Source organism: Protomyctophum bolini (genome assembly GCF_963924005.1).
Source record: "Protomyctophum bolini genome assembly, chromosome: 10".
Classification (NCBI taxonomy): Eukaryota; Metazoa; Chordata; class Actinopteri; order Myctophiformes; family Myctophidae; genus Protomyctophum; species Protomyctophum bolini.
In genome coordinates, this window is record NC_137871.1 from 8,820,814 (window position 1) to 8,841,298 (window position 20,485).

The 20,485-nt window shown below is 44.9% G+C and overlaps 1 protein-coding gene across 1 annotated transcript; it reads left to right on the plus strand.

Moving 5' to 3' along the window:
• Positions 1–909: 909 nt before the first annotated feature.
• On the plus strand, positions 910–20,234 carry efemp2a (EGF containing fibulin extracellular matrix protein 2a). Its single transcript, XM_080773985.1, has 11 exons — positions 910–1,115; positions 5,950–6,235; positions 6,979–7,027; positions 9,303–9,506; positions 10,583–10,705; positions 11,857–11,973; positions 12,303–12,422; positions 13,442–13,561; positions 13,858–13,984; positions 16,663–16,858; positions 18,147–20,234. The coding sequence occupies exons 2-11, from the start codon at positions 6,134–6,136 to the stop codon at positions 18,309–18,311; spliced, it is 1,323 nt and encodes a 440-aa protein (XP_080630111.1). The 5' UTR covers positions 910–1,115; positions 5,950–6,133; the 3' UTR covers positions 18,312–20,234.
• Positions 20,235–20,485: the final 251 nt, after the last annotated feature.

Consider the following 20,485-nt stretch of genomic DNA (forward strand, 5'->3'; position numbering starts at 1 on the left):
ATCTACGTTTCTCCTGTCATATGAAACTGGAGAGTAAAATGAAATACTACTGTAAATCCTACTAGGTGCTGTAATGTGTGCAATATATTGGGAATGTACAGTACGAGTGCCGTTAAAGCAGAATGTACTCCTGGTCTCCTGCCTGCATTTGATCCAAAAACAACCTCCAGCTTATACATGTTTTCATGAAAAGCAGGAACAAAATTTGGTCATGTCTGTGTGTATTCCGTCTGTCGGTCTCTGCCTCCTTCTCTATTCCTCTAATTTTTATCCACATTCCGCTAACTTCTTTCGAGTTATAAATATCCACCCATGTCATATAGTGAACGAGAGAGAGAGAGAGGCAGAGTTAACAGCCTTTTGTGCCCAGTACAGGAAAAAGAACCACGCACTCCAAAAGACAGAACGACCGAGGGGGGTCAGGAATAGATAAATGGAGAAAGGGGGGTAAAATGGAGAAAGGCAGCATGGGGTTGAGGGAGGGAGGGAGGGCTCAGGGCTCTCTCGAGGGGGGGGGCATTTTAAATGAAAACAGGTGTGTTGTGTGACCAGTGGGCAAGGGGGACGGGGGCAGCCGGGGTTGGGGCGGGGGGGGGGGGGGTGGGCGATTCCGGGGGAGGTGGAGTGTGTGTGTGTGTGTGTGTGTGTGTGAATCTGTGTGAGTTGTTGTTCTGCCTGCGATTTGGACAGATTTGGAATTTTGGAATTTGGGCCGCAGACCAGGAATTTGCATCCTGGGGGGTCAGAGAGAGAGAGGGGGGGGGGGGGGTGGCGTAGGGTTTGGGGGTTGGGGAGGGGAGGGGTGGAGAGTAAAAAGATGGCAGCGCAGGGGGGCCAGAGGGGGGGTAAGGAATGGGCTGTCCCTTCTCTCCTCCCTCTCTCTTTTTCCTTCTGTCTTTTCTCCCTCTCTCTCTTTCTCTCCCTCCCTCACATGCGTTCAGCTTCTCCAGCTGTCGGTCTCTCTTCTCACTACTCAGGGTCACAGAGGCAGCAGGAACACTCCCAACACACCAGGGACCCGATGCAACACTCCGAGAGGACGCAATAAGACCATCGTTGGACAAGAAGCAGGACAAGAAGAAGACTGGAACCTGAGGACTCACAGAGGCTTGTCTGTGAGTTTGCGTGCGTGGGCGCGTGCGTGTGTGTGTGTGTGTGTGTGTGTGTGTGTGTGTGTGCAGTCGATCATTTGACATTATGTTTCTGCTATGTGGGAGAACGTTTGTGGAAATCAAAAGGGTGGGTGAATGAATTAATCGGCGAGTGACTGTCACCAAACAGGAGAGGAAGAGGAGTTCACTTCATTCACTTTCACTCCCGGTACTGGGAGGCCTTACACGTCACACACACAGCTCCACTGCTCTGCTCTCCTCTGCTCTGGTCTATGGTGTGTGTTTTAGTTGTGTCATGTGTTTCAGTGTGAGTAAGACAGTGAGGGGGAGAGGGGTACACACACACACACACACACACACACACACACACACACACACACACACACACACACACACACACACACACACAGTGAGTAACAAAGAGTAGGTGCGTTATTATGTATTGCAAAATTACCTCCCCAGCCACAGTATATATGGTTTCACAACAGCTGACATCTATGTCACAATCAGAGTTTACTCATACCTCCCACGGACCTAAGGCAGAGTTATGGACCATGCTTTTAGCAAAGAACCGTATTCTCTCTGGACCCCCCCCCCCCCCCCTTTGCACGCAATGCTGTCCAACACCAATTGTGGCAGCAGTTATCTCGTTATCTCTGTCACATTAAAACTTGACTGGTTTGTTGCTGTCACACGGGGTCAATAAACACCCCATCATGTGAAGTGTGGATGTTTGTTTCAATTGAACCAGGCTGGAATTATAACACCAAAGACACCAAATGACCCACTAACATCTGTTGCACTGGAGAGTGTGTGTGTGTGTGTGTGTGTGTGTGTGTGTGTGTGTAGGCTTTTTTAAGCCTTTATTGGACAGAGTAGAGTGAGTAGACATGCAGCAACGGTCCAGCTGGCCGGGGGATCGAACCAGCCACCAGGGACTCGCTGTCAGGCATTTGTAAGGCCCATGTGATTACAGCCACATAACCACTTGGTTATTGAGTCGCTGTGTGTGTGTGTGTGTGTGTGTGTGTGTGTGTGTGTATGTGTGTGTATGTGTGTGTGTGTGTGTGTGTGTGTGTGTGTGTGTGTGTGTAGGCTTAAGTTTTTTATCAGGTGCAGTCATTTGGCTAGTGAAGAAGTGCCGCTTCCAAAATATGAAAACGATTTATATATGAAAAACACAATTTCCCCAGGGGGTCTGCTGCTGCGTACCCCGAGTTTCAGAATCACTGAGCTACGGGCATTACAACACTTTTATGACCGAGCCAGCCATGTGGCCGGCCGCATCAAACAGGAGGAGCAGGTGCCATCATGCTAGGCTATACGTGCAATCACCACACTCTCACGGACAGAAACATACACAACGTAGACAACGCTGCCTTGCGACAATCCACAGAAAGGCAGCATGTTATTATATGTACTACATATACTTTAAAGTGCTGCCAGCATTTGACAGGTCCTTCCGGTACGATTCAGGTGGGGTCAGAGAGGGACGGCGAGGAGAGTTGTGTCTCGGAGAACAAGCCTTTCCCTGCTGATCCTATATCCGTGTCATATATATAGCGATATATCAGTGCATTTTCAGTGTGCTTTTACTGCCACTGCCAAGTCGAGACACTACAGCACAGAGCAAGGAGAAAACAGCTCTGAAGGGAGCCATTATGTTACAGTGTGGGTTTTTTTGGGAGCAATTTCTCCCCGTCACTGAATATAATGTCAAAAAATATATATTTATCCCCGCCAAGCGGTATAGCAATGCTGACTGAGATGAAAGGCTTCAGGGCTTTGGGTTTTTGCAGCCTGCCTGGCTGGCTGGGGCCCACGTGTTGTAGAACCGCGCCGAAGAGATGCTCCACGCACCGCCGAGCAGAACGGAACGATATATACACTACAACACATGACCTGTCTTTTAGCCTGCTCTCTTGTGTGTCTGTGTGTATTTTTATTAACGTGTGTGTGTGTGTGTGTGTGTGTGTGTGTGTGTGTGTGTGTGCGTGCGCACGCGTGTGTGTGGTCTTCTTGACTGTTTTTCCTGGTCCCCGAGAGGTGACCTTTATGAGCCTGCAGACATTTTGCTCGTTAAATGTGGCTGACTTAAGCGTTGGTCAAGCCTTCTGTTGCACGGCAGATGTTACCGAGAGAGGCCGTGAACACTGATCCACCAAAAGGTGTTATAAACAATATGAAATAATAATGTCGTGGTGTATGATTGCTGGGAGAAAGCGTTGAAGAGAACACTGGCACAGTGTTTGAGGAAGAACAATCCAGAGTGTAGTCCAATAACATTCCCCGGCCTCAGTGGTCACTCAAAGGGCAGTGGCTGAACATTATGCTATGCTTTAGCTATTGAAAAATAGCAGATCTACAAGCTCATAGCGTGCCAAATCGAAGAGCGACTGACATCGAAACATGGCTTTTTCAGAAAACTGTCAGGATTTAGAAGACATTTTTAAGAATCTGATCTCAGGTCAGAATGGGCTAGGGCCTCTGGGCGTTCACCTATAATACGCCACGCAGTGAGACGAGAGGTTTGGGGTGACCCAACTGTCCTCCCTCCGGGGAGTGAACCCCCGGGGTGGGGGGATCCCCGGGAAAACGGACACCCTGGGAACGGCTGCCACGGGCAGGGCATCCCAGCTGGACCCTAGCAAGCTCCAGGACCCACATCCTCGCCACGGGAATTCCAGAGGTCCACCGCCACTTGGGATTCATGCACAGGCTATAGGGCAGCTCCCATGTCTCCCCCCTCGCACAGCGGTCAGGAGCGCAGACTGGTGACTACTACTGGACCCCGGACTTGGCGGTCAAGTTTGTTTTCGGGGTGGTTTTGGGTCACATTTTTTTAGCCGGCTGTAAGTTTGACCACAGTGCCAATTCGGACGCTTGGGAGTAAGTAGCGTATTCCGTATATTGTGGCCATCTTGACTGCCAGGCCATGACGGGGGGGATGAGTTACCGTCAGGCGCTGTTGAGGGCGAGGACGTGTTTTTCCTGCCTTTTCCCAACACCGGGATCACGAAGTGGTTTACGTGATGTCAGATGTCAAATGGTTGTCTGTGAACATCGCTCTGTGGCACAACAACAATATGCAATCCGCTCAATGTGGCCTGTGGAGTTTGTGTGTGTGTGCGTGTGTGTGCGTGTGTGTGCGCACTTACGTGTGTGTGTGTGTGTGTGTGTGTGTGTGTGCGTGTGTGTGTGTGTGTGTGTGTGTGTGTGTGTGCGCGTGCGCGTATGCACGTAGACACGTCAGCCAGGCAATGATTATACGTTTCGTTTTCATATATTTTGACTGGAGCTGCCTGGCTCTGCAAACAACGGCTGCTAAGAGAATGTTTTATTATTGTTTCATTTGGCCTGTTTTCTGCAGTTTGGGGTGGGGGGGGGGTGGGGTGTGGGGTGGGGTGGAGAGGCTGGGGTAGAACATTTGTCTACATCCAGGCTCTGTGCTTTTTAAACAGTGGTGATCTCCTTCCAGGAAGATTATGAAAGATGTCTCCAGACATGAGTACAGGCACACTGGGAGCGGAGCCCAGAGCGTGTTATACTGCTCCGGCTCAAAGAGCATAATGCCTCCCCCATACTCCACTAAATAACACAGCATGACTAAGACAAACGCTGTATTACCCAGAAACACAATGGCAGCGGCCAGAAAGGAGATTCCCTTCCACGTCGGGGACAAATGAAAACAATGGGGGTTTTGTTTCTTAAGAGATGCTGAATTGGTGTCGGAGCTGTTGACACCGCAGTCGGTGTGCTGTAAAGTGGGCAGATAATTAGCCCAAGACGGCAGGCACCACTGTCACACACTAGTACAAGCAGCCTCCAGAGGCAGCTTTCAGCAACACTTTCGTTAAGAGTTGTAAGAAGTACTTGAATCTGTATTACTTAAGTAAAAAGTACCAATAAAACTATGAAGAAACTAACCGCTTAATTAAAATTATACACACGTATAGAAAGAGATAGATTTGTATTCAAAGTAAAAGTACGCGTTTGATTCCTCCGACATACGTATTGCCGTATTATATGAGACATTTTAATATGAATACTGGTGAGCAGCGTGGTACTGTGTTGAGCTGCTGAATGTGTCGCTTGTTTGAACTACTTTCTTTACAGTCAGGGGTTGTGAGATGATTAAGCACGGTTCTGATGCACTAAACGGTTAGTGAAATAATCGATAGTTTTAACCATTTAAACATTTGTTGAAATGACACCATGTGAGATGTTTGGAGAGAGAAACTCAGACTTGGAGCTCATGTGACCCCGACTCTGCTGCAAAATGTTTGACTATATACAAAAGTCACAGGATAAATCCTTGTATCTTAAAAGCTTCACCTACAGATACCTCAAAAAAGTACAGTACTCGAGTAAATGTACTCAGTTACGCTCCACCACTGCTTTCATTCCAGAGAGCTGCAGCGTGCCAGACTGCGGACACAGAGGTGGTTGTGTGTGCGACCAGCTAACATGAAAGTATTTCTGTACTGTTGACTCTGTTATTTTCAGCTGAAGGATATGGAGTACGTCACTATATTTACATTTTCACCTGCGGGGACAATTCATGCGTTCATTTTTGCCCTGCATTAAGGGAGAAAAGTTGTTTTAGCTGACAAATAGCTACTGTATGTGTTCTGACTGTAGAACCCGACTGTAAGTTGATTTATCCACTTCAGTTAAAGGAACAGCACATGCACGCACGCCCACACACACACACAGGGCGTGTGTGTACACCCTGAAGAGCACTTGCGTATGTTAAGAATGAATTTCTTCTAACGCCTGCTTCTCTCTCTCCATCTCTGTCTCTCTGTCTCTCTCTCTCTGTCTCTCTCTCTCTCAGGTATTCCACTTTGAAGCCAACCTCCTCCCTCTCATCCCCATCCATTACCTGTGTCGGCCCGGTTGTCTGTGTGTGTTTGTGTGCCTGTTTGTGTGTGTGTGTGTGTGTGTGTGCGTGCGTGTGTGTGAGCGCTTGACAGTGTGTGTGTTTACCTGCACCTTCTCCCGCCAGCCAGTGCCTGAGCATGCAGGGCATTAGTGTGTCAGTCGTGTGTGTGTGCGTGTGTGTGTCCGTGCTTCTCCGCAGTGTTATTTCACAGCCGCCCACTGAAAGTGACACTTACACGGTAAGGATGGATGAAGGTCTCTCTCTCTCTCTCTCTCTCTCTATCTGACTCTCGATGTTCCTCTGCATCCTCTCTGTTCGCTGATATCAATGTTTTCTACTAGGCCTCTCTCCGAATCTGAACCTCTGCTCTCTTATCTTCTCGTGTGTTCTGTGGTTCTAGACATGGTTACCATGGTAATATTGTATAGTGGTTGTAGCAGATAGTCTCACATCTGTCTCTGTTTTTGGTGGGAGCTATTTTTTTTTGGGGGGGGGGGGGGTTTAGTGCAGATTTCTAGTATATCTGCGTAATTTATTACTGCTCTGACAACTGTTTTATTCTACTCTAGAATAAAACAGTTAGACCAGAGTTAGACCATTTCCAACCATATGAAAAGTGTATGCATATTGAATACATATTGCCGCTGTCGGGCAGAAACCTTGTATTGTATTGTTCAACTTTTTTTTGTAGTCTACATTAACAGCCTGCTTCATCAAACAAGAGTCGCACAAAGAAAGTAGTGAAAATAGCAGATCTACAAGCTCAAAAGGTGCTGTGATGCGACGTGTTGTTTTGAGATTACAGATCAGCTATTTTCACTATTTTAAAACTTTTTTTAGTTTGTTTGTTTTTTAATAATAACGGTAATAAAGGAACGGTTTGGACATACAAAGTCTCCACTCGACAGCGATGATACGATTATGTAACTATAACACTCTTCCTAATTTAATCTCCCTCTCTCTATTTCTCTCCCTCTGTAGGAATGTACAGATGGGTATCAATGGGATTCCCACACTCAGCATTGTAAAGGTGAGCAGAAAACCCTATTAAATCATTTCACCTTCATGTACGCAGACAAATAGAGCACCGAAGTCCTGACGTAACTCGCTCATCCCTTCGATTCCCCTGGTTCGCGGAAGTAATTTCTCTATGGAGAATAACATGGGGTGATCTTAATATCGTCTACTATAGAGCGTCGCAGTCCCTCCCCCTTTCAGAACAACGAGTGGCCCAGGAAATGAATCCCAATGCATTTTTCCCATAGGCATTTCAGAACGTATTTATTTAAAGACTTTTAAGCGTCGTACGAAGCCAACTCTTGTCGTGACAAATCATGACAACACACACAATATTTTGGACCAAACAAATAATTACAAAGAAAAGAAAAGTGTTGTAACCATTGTGTTGGCTTCGTACGACGCTTAAAAGGTCTTTAAATAAATACGTTCTGAAATGCCTATGGGGAAAATGCATTGGGATTCATCTCCTGGGCCACTCGTTGTTCTGAAAGGGGAAGGGACTGCGACGCTCTATAAGCGTTGTGGTCCAAAAATAAACAAGCTGTCTCGGCGTTATTGTCAGGGAGGTGTCTCTGTATCGTTTGCAACAGTCAGTCACTCATACTGTATATGATACAGTCTGCTTCTAGCGAAAATGTAACATTAGCATTTTCTCTCAGTCAGTTGATTCTTCATATCCATATGAGTGAAGCGGCCGGGATGACATGTTTATTTTTCAAACACAGTTCTTATATGAGGCGATCTAAAATCCTATGGGGATTACAATGCAAATAATGCAAATAAAAAGTACATGAACCTGTGGATTTACGCCTATACCGATATTGACATCAGACTTCGGTGCTCTATGCAGACATATATTTAGTCCCACTAGTGGCTCTCAGGATGGTACGTACATCCATCCGTCCGCCAGTACAACAATTTGGTCCCAAACAACATACAGTAGGCCTAATATCTCAAAAACTATTACTGGAATTATCATGAAATTAGCGGTTTGCCTTCATTAGGGCAAATTCAGGGGTGCATTCATATAGCGCCTTTATCCAAGGCACTTTACATAGATTGTGCAACACATTCACCCCATTCACACACACATGTAAACACCGATGGCAGAGGAAACCATGCAAGGCACCTTCCTGCACATCGGGGGAAATTAGGGGTTCAGAGTCTTGCTCATGGACACTTCCAACAGTATAACTCTGGGGGAGCCCCGGGTTCGAACTGGGAACCCATCCGGCCACTCTACCGATTAACCACAGTGGCCGCACCATTATGGGATGGCCCTTAATGATTTTGGTGATCCCATGGCCTTTCCTGTAGCGCAGGGGTTTTCAACAGGTGGTCCGTGGACCACTGGTGGTCCGTGAAGGTATTGCACGTGGTCCCTGACCATGCATTGAAGTAGTGTAGGATTTGTTGTTTCATTTCCTTTCCACTAGTTGCGAAACCACAAAGTGAATGCCCTGGTGACCTGCTATGATGACCGTTTCCATGTAGTCATTTACTGACAGTTGGAGGTCAAGGAATTCAAGAGTTATAATCTCAAGAGGGGGAAGAAAGTGCACAGCACCGGAATGTCTGGTTGAGTCATTATTATTATGGAAATCATTAGTGGTCAATGGACCATTGGTTGATGTATACAAATGGGATGCATAGCAGCAAGTGTTACAATAGCACAAATCTCAGCCCATATCCCCACTCGACACAACAGTGCTCCACCGGGTTGATTCTAAGTCAGGGTGATGGTCCCTTGTTCACAATCAGTTGAAAACCCCTGCTGTAGCGCCACCCTTAGGCCTAGTATAAGTCATGATATATCAACATTTAAATAGTCAAGATGATTGCCACGAAACTCACTTGTTGCACGCGATAGAATAGATGAAACGCTAACCATCGGAGGGACCCCATGACCTTTCATATAATGCTTCCTTCAGTAAGTATACAATATAGGACCCCCGTCCCCGTCCTCCATCAAATTCTGCCATGATGAATAATTCTTATATTTTTCCTTTTATTCTTTCCATGCTCAATGAAACCAACCACTTTGGTTCCTGTTGGGTGTAAGTAGCCACAGAGCCTCTAGGGGCTGCTACTGGTGCCCTTTTAGACTCTCAGTCGTGTTACATTTCAGAGTAAAATAATACCTTACTTACTGTACAATAGCTTAGTACTGAATCTCACTCCTCCTCCCGTTAAGGTTAACCTTTTGCACGAACCCTGACGTCTCACAGAATTATAATAATGACGGCCAGACAATAATGGCTATACTTTCCTGTCTTTCCTGCCAGACATAAATGAGTGCGAGACCATCCCAGACGCCTGCAAAGGGGAGATGAAGTGTTTCAACCACTATGGAGGTTACCTCTGCCTCCCACGGTCCGCCTCCGTCATCCCCGCTCCGGAGTCTCCCAGCACCCCGACCGCCGACCACCAGCACGAGCCCTTCAACCCTTGTCCTGTGGGCTACGAGCCCCAGGGAGACAGCTGCGTGGGTGGGTAGTACCTGTCAGGTTGGAGAAGTGGAGGAGGCTGTTTAGGCCAAATGTACACTTAACCCATTTTGACCCGAGATCAGATTCTACAGTCTTCTACATCCCGACAGTTTTCTGAAAAGGCTATTTTTCTATGTCAGTCGTTCTTCGAGTTTTCAAAAAATAGCAGACTTACAAGCTCGTAGCGCGCCGCTCGGTGGCGCTCTATGAGCTTGTAGATCTGCTATTTTTCAATAGCTAAAGCATAACATAATGCTACCACCAAAATTGGCTAATCTTGGCACCCCTTATTTTGGTCATGAAGAAACACAAACACTCAAGACTGGCCATTCATTGTCAAGGACATTCAATGTTTGTGTTTGCACAAACACTCAAAACTGGCCATTCATTGTGAATGGCATTTAATGTTAGTAACAATAAAAAAGTACCTCCTCATGAATCAAATATACTTAAATATCGCTGTGAATGTTACTTTCCACCACCACTGGGTGGGTGTGTTAGAGGTGAGGGATGGAGAGGGGGTGAGGATAGACGGGCTGGAGGTGAACAGGTGGCCACAGCCAGGATGAGTGGGCTGTGTGTGTGTGTGTGTGTGTGTGTGTGTGTATGTGCGTGCGTGCGTGTGCGTGCGTGCGTGTATTGCAGAAGCTAGCATAGATTTTAAGGGACAGGTGGCCACAGCAGGTGTTTGGCCTGTGTGGGCCGGCTGCTGGTGTGAGCTGTGTGGGTGTATGTGCGCGTCTGCAGACAAGACACACTGTTGGAATTCAGAGATTTCACCCGCCGCTGTGCTTTATCAGCTGGCCTGGCTATACTCGTGCTGGCCAAGAGCTACTTGTGCTGCAGGGAGGTGTTGATTTGGAACGCGTGACACAGCGAGAATGACTCAACATTTATGGGACATTCTCAGCTGCCGACCACAAATCAAAGGGCATGTGTATAGCGTTTAGTGCTGCTCTGGTCTCGGCTGTGATTATGTAGCGCTAATTGCAATCTGTCTTAATTGCAATCTGTCTGTGTGTGTGTGTGTGTGTGTGTGTGTGTGTGTGTGTGCTGTGGCCGTTGGTGTCGCGCAGATGTGGACGAGTGTGAAAGAGATGACCACGACTGCCAGCCCAGCCAGCAGTGCATCAACACGCCCGGAGCCTTCACCTGCCAGTGTCCCCACGGTTACCGCAAGGTCGGCACCGAGTGCATCGGTACGTTCAGCTCCTTCAACCCACATTCTGACCTGAGATCAGATTCATACGAGGTTTCCACTGGACACACACACTGGTCTGATTAACCCATTCTGACCTGAGATCAGATTCTATAAAAATGTCAGTCGTTCTTCGATTTTTCAAAAAATAGCAGACCTACAAGCTCGTAGCGCGCCACTCGGTGGCGCGCCATGAGCTTGTAGATCTGCTATTTTTCAATAGCTAAAGCACGACATGATGCTAACACCAAAATGGGTTCCCGCCCAAAATGGGTTGTTAATCTGCCCTCTACTCAAAGCAGTGGTTCTCAAACTTTTCATTTCAAGGACCCCCCCCCCCCCCCCCAAATGAATATGTATTTTTACCATGGAACCCCCCCCCCATCTGAAAATATTTTCTGCCAGGGACTTTGTACAGTACCCATACGAGATTTAGGTTGTTAATGTTAAACATGGGCTAAACTGGTTTCGATGTTATATTAACTGATTTGGGTATTTTCACCAATGACAGGGGTTGATTTTATCTTCAACAAATGTGTACATATTACTTAAGGGTATGGAGTGTAGACTTGTTTAGTAGATTGTACATTTCTAAATGTCATATCACTGCCAAATGCCAATCATGTTGAAACTGTGGAAAAAGTTGCTACTGTAGGTATAGGTCATACATTCTTTTGAAAACCACGATGCCATTTATTTGATCTAAAATTACTTTATTGCTCCGATACAGTTTATGAGCTGGACTTGAATACCACTGAAGTAGTTCCTTACAAGTGCTGCTTCTATAGAACTCAAAATTTGAGCTTGAAGATTACTTTATTTTAGCGAATGACGAAAACCATTCAGGTGCATTCCGTGACGTGATATCTAAAACAAAATAAAGCAATTTGGGGTAAAAGGTTTGGTTTTTTATAAACTCTGTGGCCAACGTTGACAGTAGACAATGGCATGTACAGTATAATAACACTCGTATGGTCTACTCTGGTTTGGCTGACTCATGGTATATCTATGAAAGACGCATGCCGCAACTATGAGACGCCAGATGGAGCTTGAGTCATGAAATGCAAGCGTAATGAAGGAAGGACGATGCTGACTTCTGTCTGGCTCTTTGTGTGTGTGTGTGTCTCCGTCTGTCTTTTGTCTCTCTCAAAGACATTGACGAGTGCAGGTATCGGTACTGTCAGCATCGCTGTGTCAACGTTCCCGGTTCCTTCTCCTGCCAGTGTGAGCCCGGCTTCCAGCTGGCAGGAAATAACCGCTCCTGCATTGGTGAGTTCCCACCGTCCTCGCTGTTGAACAGAACAACATAACCCCCACACCTTGGGTACTTGGAAAATAATTAGAATATGAATCAGATATCCACATCCAAGGAAATGTAGTGATTTTCTTGGTTTCTCTCTCTATACACGCACATGCACGCACGCGCACACACACACAGTACACAGTACACACACACACACACACACACACACACACACACACACACACACACACACACACACACACACACACACACACACACACACACACACACACACACACACACACACACACACACACACACACAGTAAATCTAATCTTCCCCCTCGATTTTTCAGATGTAAATGAATGTGAGATGGGAGCGCCCTGTTCTCAGCGTTGTTACAACACATATGGCACCTTCCTCTGTCGATGTGACCAGGGCTATGAGCTGGGCCCAGACGGCTTCGCCTGCAACGGTAGGACTTTATGACTATTAATCTGCCAACGTCAAGGACACCGGCATACCGCTGGTGCTTTTTTAATTTGGTTGCATCAATGTAATAATCCATCACTGTAAAAAAAACAACAAAACTAAACTTTATAATGGGAAAAAAGACAAAACACATTAAAAGTAGAAATGTGCCTCTGTGTTATCACCAGACTAAGCATCATGCTGCATATTCAAACTTGCCATGGTACGTAGCAAACAAACACAAACATCCATCTCTTTTCTGCAGTTGTCTGCCAAGTTCTCATGGTCTGATCCTCAATAGATGGCCGCAACATTTTCTGAGCTTTATGGACTTCGACCTTAGACTTTTTAAATATTAGTTGCTTGTAAATGCAAGCAGAGCAGTCCATGAATTGAAGCCTCTTCTGTGGTTGCACCTGTTGTAAGTGGCTGTGGGTGAAACATTCTGCTAAAAATGACTACAATGTAAACATAATGTAATAAAACAGAAAGACAGAAATAAACAGACAGACAGACAGACTGAAGCCCATCACACACCGTCTGCGACCGTCTGCGGCGCGACACGTTGCCGCCTGGAAAATAGAACTGTGTTCTATCGGCGCGCCAGGCGACGCGGCGGACGGAGCCGGTGTGCGATAGGTTAATTGAAAATAATGGAGGCGGCTGTGTCCGCCGCGTGGCGCCACGCGGCGGACGCAGCCGGTGTGTGGTGGGCTACAGACAGACAGACAGACAGACAGACAGACGCTATACCTAGGTAAATACTGTAAATATGAATGAAGGTCTTCCTTGTTATGCACACTGGAAGTAATAGTAGTAAAAAAAACATATTTCCATTACTGCTTAAAATGGAATATATACCCAAATGGACCCTTACTTGGGTCCATTTGACAACCTCAGAGATAAATTAACATTGAGGATTTTACTGTGCCAAATTAGTGCATTTGGGTATGTGCGTGCGACGGTGCGTGTGTGCACTGCTGTGTTTGTGAGTAATGCGGGGTTCTCCCCATGTCTCCACAGACATCGATGAGTGCAGCTATTCCAGTTATCTCTGCCAGTACCAGTGTGTGAATGAACCAGGGAGGTTTTCCTGTATGTGTCCGGAGGGATATCAACTGTTGGGCACCAGACTGTGCCAAGGTAAGAACAACATATTCAGTCTGGACTTAAACAACCATGACTCTATTCTCTGAGTGCTGGTGATTCCTCTGTTTTGAATAAATTCTTCCAAGCTGTGCACCTGGTAGTGACATTACTTGTAGAACCTTCCTTGAGTCATGCTTAACTTAAAACAGCCATGCACTATGCTACAACTGATTGACACGTTTACAGCACATGTCTATATTGTTTGAGTCCTCTCCCATCTCCTCCCCTCCCCTCCCCTCACCTCACCTCAACTCAACTCGCCTCTCCTCCCCTCTCCTTTCCTTTTCCAGATATAAATGAGTGTGAAACAGGAGAGCATCAGTGCACAGAGTCTCAGACCTGTGTGAATATCCATGGACGCTATCAGTGTGTGGAAACCAACCGCTGTCAGGACCCATACGTGCAAGTGTCTGATAAGTGAGTCATTACAACGTGCTTAAGCTACTTATGCTTTGTTCAGACTGCAGAGAGTGGTGGGCTTGTAGATTGGCTATTTTCTATCGTCCATACGTGAGGCTTCAGTGTCCCAGACACATCTTTAGAAATCAGATTTGTATTGCATTTCAAACCACCTATACTATAGGAATGTGGTTCAAATCTGCTTTCCATGCGTCCTTTTGCTGTTCTGACTTGATAAAAACCAATTTGGATAGGCCAAAAAAAAAACGAATTTGGGCTGCCAGTCTGAACATAGCCATGCTTTCTCTTTTTCCCCCTCCATCCATCCACCCTCCCAACCCCCAGTCCCCCAAACATACACACACTCAAACACCTTTAAGCCATTACAAAAATATGTGCTGGCTCTCATCTCAAAATATAATGGCCCTGTATGGAGCATGGCTCACATCGCTAGATTACTCCCATTACTTTTTCCATATATCTGTCCAACTCCATGACCTTCTCTGTTGAACGTGTTCCAGTACAATTAGAAAACTATTAGGATGGTGAAACAAGTGTTGATTGGTAGCAGGTGTGGGGGGGAGTTGTTAATACTTCAAAGCTGCTTTTGTAGTATAAATGTGTTTTAGAAAAACAGATGGGAAAATGGCTACTGTTCAAATATCATTTTAGTTTAGCTTTTTAGGACAGTTGTACTTCCCCTTTACATCACACTGCACCCCCTGTTGGCTGAATTACGAACTACTGGAATGTACTAATCACTGAAGGCTCGTCTTGACCATGTTGACATTTATTTTACACGTATTTAGGATAAAAGTGGTTATAGATTGACCCAGTGTTCCCTAGAAAAGGGTCTTTCAACTATATTGTTGAAAAACCAAAACGTGATTTTGACTTTGCGTTCATGTGGAATATTCAAAAGTACAAATTCTGAATTACATTGTCAGACATAAAAAAAAGCAGATCTACAAGCTCACGCATGACACTGATCATCGATCATCTCCAGTATTGCTTCCAGAAGCAGTGATTTCATTCGCTCTTATTTACTACATACAGGAAAGCAATCAAAGTGGACATGTTCTGTTTATCAGAGAGCTGGGGGGACAGGTTCTGTTGTTACTAGTGGATATGTTCTGTTTATCAGAGAGCTGGAGGGGACAGGTTCTGTTGTTACTAGTGGATATGTTCTGTTTATCAGAGAGCTGGGGGGACAGGTTCTGTTGTTACTAGTGGACATGTTCTGTTTATCAGAGAGCTGGGGGGACAGGTTCTGTTGTTACTAGTGGATATGTTCTGTTTATCAGAGAGCTGGGGGGACAGGTTCTGTTGTTACTAGTGGATATGTTCTGTTTATCAGAGAGCTGGAGGGGACAGGTTCTGTTGTTACTAGTGGATATGTTCTGTTTATCAGAGAGCTGGAGGGGACAGGTTCTGTTGTTACTAGTGGATATGTTCTGTTTATCAGAGAGCTGGAGGGGACAGGTTCTGTTGTTACTAGTGGATATGTTCTGTTTATCAGAGAGCTGGAGGGGACAGGTTCTGTTGTTACTAGTGGATATGTTCTGTTTATCAGAGAGCTGGAGGGGACAGGTTCTGTTGTTACTAGTGGATATGTTCTGTTTATCAGAGAGCTGGAGGGGACAGGTTCTGTTGTTACTTGTGGATATGTTCTGTTTATCAGAGAGCTGGAGGGGACAGGTTCTGTTGTTACTAGTGGATATGTTCTGTTTATCAGAGAGCTGGAGGGGACAGGTTCTGTTGTTACTAGTGGATATGTTCTGTTTATCAGAGAGCTGGAGGGGACAGGTTCTGTTGTTACTAGTGGATATGTTCTGTTTATCAGAGAGCTGGAGGGGACAGGTTCTGTTGTTACTAGTGGATATGTTCTGTTTATCAGAGAGCTGGAGGGGACAGGTTCTGTTGTTACTAGTGGATATGTTCTGTTTATCAGAGAGCTGGGGGGACAGGTTCTGTTGTTACTAGTGGATATGTTCTGTTTATCAGAGAGCTGGAGGGGACAGGTTCTGTTGTTACTAGTGGATATGTTCTGTTTATCAGAGAGCTGGAGGGGACAGGTTCTGTTGTTACTAGTGGATATGTTCTGTTTATCAGAGAGCTGGAGGGGACAGGTTCTGTTGTTACTAGTGGATATGTTCTGTTTATCAGAGAGCTGGAGGGGACAGGTTCTGTTGTTACTAGTGGATATGTTCTGTTTATCAGAGAGCTGGGGGGACAGGTTCTGTTGTTACTAGTGGATATGTTCTGTTTATCAGAGAGCTGGAGGGGACAGGTTCTGTTGTTACTAGTGGATATGTTCTGTTTATCAGAGAGCTGGGGGGACAGGTTCTGTTGTTACTAGTGGATATGTTCTGTTTATCAGAGAGCGGGGGGACAGGTTCTGTTGTTACTGAACATACACTAGATACAATATAGAGCTTTAACATTTTTTTCTTTGTGCAAAACAAAAACGTTTTGTTTTAAGTTAACCAAAAGATCACTTACAGCTCCTTTCATGTTTTTGCTTGACTAACCGTATAGTATTCTGCAGCTTTTTCAATGAAAAGGTCCTATGTATAATATATTGTAGTGTAGTTGATATATAAAATAGGATTTATTTAGTCCCTTTTACTAAAAATCACAATGCATTTGATCTGCCATCTCTCGATCTTGTCCCCCCCCGCCCTGCACGTGTCTAGCCGCTGTGTGTGTCCCGTGAACAAGCCCGAGTGTCGAGAACTGCCGTTCTCCATCGTCCATCGCTACATGAGCATTACCTCTGAGCGCTCCGTCCCCTCGGACATCTTCCAGATCCAGGCCACCAGCGTGTCCCCGGGCGCCTACAACACCTTCCGCATCCGCTCTGGAGACGACAGTGGAGACTTCTACATCAGGGTGAGGGCGAAGGATGTTGACGCAGTGTTGTTTTTGGCAGCCAAATTTCTATTTTAGTTTTTAGCCATAGTCTCTTTGATTAGTTTTCACTTAGTTTTTTTTGTCACATTTTAGTCACCTGGAATGTTCTAGTGTTTTAGTCTAGTTTTAGTCGACTCTGCCTCTTTTAGACGGCGACGATCTCCAGATAAAATGTCAAAGTCCCGTTGCGTTCTCATTTTTATTGAGGCTTTACACGAGAACGCACACTTTATGAAAACGCTATAACGTCGCTAGGTGGCGGTAAACGGGCTGCCAAATAGACCAGTCACCCACGTACAAGAAGAACCCCTTCACGCAACCCAGAGCATGCAGACAGAGCACGCCATGGGATGGTTATATATTTTATAATACATTAGGCTACATAAACGCTGCTGCCGCGGCTGCCGCCTATTACAAGGCTTTTTATTTACATCATGGTTTTACATTCACCATCGCTGATGAGCAGCGCTTTGTAGGCGAGGAGGGAGGCTTGTTCAGGAACTGGACCATTATATATCTATGTATGGCTCTGCATTAATGTATAAACATATGCGCTGTGAGCCAACGTGAGTCATGATGTCATACGTTTTGCGGATTCACCGTTTTGCCTGTTTACACAGAGAAGGGATAAAACGGCTCTCAAAGATTTTCACTCTGGAAGGTGGTTTCACTTTGTTGCGTTTTCACCTCCTGAAAACACCATTCTCGTCTAAACGGACACCAGCAAACGATACTTTATTTTGACGTTTTCTATGAACACCATTCTCGTGTAAAGACCACCTAAATGTCATGCGATTTTAGTCGACTAAATCTACGGTTGATTTAGTCGAAAATGTGTTTTGACAGGCCTTGATGTCGTTGCAATGACATATTTTACACTTTGGTTGCATGCTGAAAATAGCTGCGACGCGTTGTGAGATTGTATATCTGCCATTTTCAGCATGCAACCCAGCATAAAACTGGATCTCTTTGTCCACTAGTCCCTTCCTAACATTTTAGTCTAGTTTTTATTTGTTGACGAAATTGTCAGTATATTTAGTCTTAGTTTTTAGTCATCATAGATTCGTCTTTATTTAGTTTTAGTCAGTGAAAAAAGGTAGTCGACGAACATTTTTCGTCTTAGTTTTAGTTTTGGGAATTACAGTAGATCTGGGAGATAGATGTACTGTAATTCCACAGAAGCAATTGGGAGTGAAAACCTAGTAAAACACGGTACATCATTATTATTATTATTTACATTCCTTGTTGTCGTCTCACCTCCTTACAGCAAATCAACAACGTCAGCGCGATGCTGGTTTTGGCCCGTGCTGTGACAGGACCTAGGGAGTACACACTGGATCTGGAGATGGTGTCCATCAACCCCCTGCTGATAGGCTACCAGACAAGCTCCGCCCTCAGGCTCTCCATCTACATCGGCCCCTACGCCTTCTAGAACATCCCTGGGCTTACAGAGAGAGAGAGAGAGAGAGAGATGGAGAGAAACACAGACATCAAAAAAAGAGACGACACAAGATGTAAACCAGTGTACAAATCCAAAGAGGTCAAAGCAGTTCACCCATGCATTATCACCAGTTCACCGGATGTTGCATCTTTGCTGGTTTCTCCTACGTATTTGTCAGATGGCCATTTATGAGTTGTTAAGAGCATACGGCGATTACGCAACACAGCATATGTCGGGGAAGCATGCCAGTACTGACTCACTTATAATAGGCAGTCTTAAGTGACTCTTAAGTAACTAACAGTCTTAAGTGATTCCCTGATGACTTGCAGTCTTAAAAGATTCACTGATAACTCACAGTCTTCAGTGATTTACTGATAACTTACAGTATTCAGTGATTCACTGATGATCAGTCTTCAGTGATTCACTGATAACTAACTGTCTTCAGTGATTCACTGATAACTAACTGTCTTCAGTGATTCACTGATAACTCACAGTCTTCAGTGATTCACTGATAACTTACAGTCTTCAGTGATTCACTGATAACTCACAGTCTTCAGTGATTCACTGATAACTAACTGTCTTCAGTGATTCACTGATAACTAACTGTCTTCAGTGATTCACTGATAACTCACAGTCTTCAGTGATTCACTGATAACTAACTGTCTTCAGTGATTCACTGATAACTAACTGTCTTCAGTGATTTACTGATAACTAACTGTCTTCAGTGATTCACTGATAACTAACTGTCTTCAGTGATTCACTGATAACTAACTGTCTTCAGTGATTTACTGATAACTAACTGTCTTCAGTGATTCACTGATAACTCATAGTCTTCAGTAATTCACTGATAACTGTCTTCAGTGATAACTCACAGTCTTCAGTGATTCACTGATAACTCACAGTCTTCAGTAATTCACTGATAACTGTCTTCAGTGATAACTCACAGTCTTCAGTGATTCACTGATAACTCACAGTCTTCAGTGATTCACTGATAACTAACTGTCTTCAGTCATTCACTGATAACTAATTGTCTTCAGTGATTCACTGATAACTAACTGGGGTTTTAAGCGATTCACTGATAACTATAGCAGTGTGTTTTTAACCTGTCCCTCTGCTGTCTTCCCCATTTCTTATGATTCCGTTCTAAACTGCTCACGGTTGAGATTATGGTTTACTGTATGTATCTGTGTGACAACATTGTTCTGTGGTCAATATGCTATACTTTTTTTAAAGCTATACATGTCTAATGGTTTCTATGCTGAAGAACTTTATTCACTTCACTGCTTTTATCGCCCAATACAGCCTGGTGATAAAAGAAAATGTTATTTTTTTGTGTTTTTGTTTTGTTTTGTTTAGTGTGTGCTTTACCGCTTTCTTTTTTAATCTTCTTTTTTCACCCAGCTGTGTTAGGTGATAAAAAAATAGTTATTTAAAAAAAGCTTTGTACCATTGTCAAAAATGGTTGTCACAGTAGAGATACCCAACAGCCATCTGTTTTCACTCTTTTACACCATTTATTTACATGCCTCCTTTCTTGTTGATTGACATGACTCAGTAACCACTCAGATCAGACCTCAGCCTTCAGGCTCCTCCCACTTAAGTTCCAGCCACCCGAGCCATAGAGAGAGAGAATTGCATCACTACTCACTAGCATGACTCCCATTGTTAAGAATGGAATACAGAAGTTCTCTTTCATTATCTCAATGAGGAAGCTCCAATGTTTGGAACTACAGGAGGCAACATCCCGCTTTGTGGCGAGATCAAAGCGTGACTCAACTTTCCCTCTCTGTGCGACTGTGTCCGAGCCACCCTAAGCTCAAGCACCTCCCCCACTCACTGTAGTTTGTCAGCATTATTGAACATGTTGTACTTGTTTTGTCCAAGTTTTTAACTAAAATAAAACGATATCCATTTTCTGGTGTCTGGAGACAATTTCAGTGATTGGAAAGAACACACGCCCCTCTGGCCTAGGACTAATCCCACAAGAGCATTTTAGTTGTCTACCGGTCAATCAATTTTCCCTACAACTGTTCTCAAGTTAAAGGACAAAAGTAAAAATGATCCTGTATTTATCCCAGTATGCCACTTTAAAGACTAAAGAGTATAATTGGCAATGCTTCCAGATATTAATTAGTGGGTGGAATTATTTTGTGATGTTTCTCACG

Bases quoted from the DNA above. Each gene is read 5' to 3' on its own strand.
- efemp2a (XM_080773985.1), top strand. From the start codon at position 6,134: ATGCAGGGCATTAGTGTGTCAGTCGTGTGTGTGTGCGTGTGTGTGTCC. The intron at 6,236-6,978 runs GTAAGGATGGAT...CTCCCTCTGTAG, and splicing joins CTGAAAGTGACACTTACACG to GAATGTACAGATGGGTATCA. The intron at 9,507-10,582 runs GTGGGTAGTACC...GGTGTCGCGCAG, and splicing joins CCAGGGAGACAGCTGCGTGG to ATGTGGACGAGTGTGAAAGA.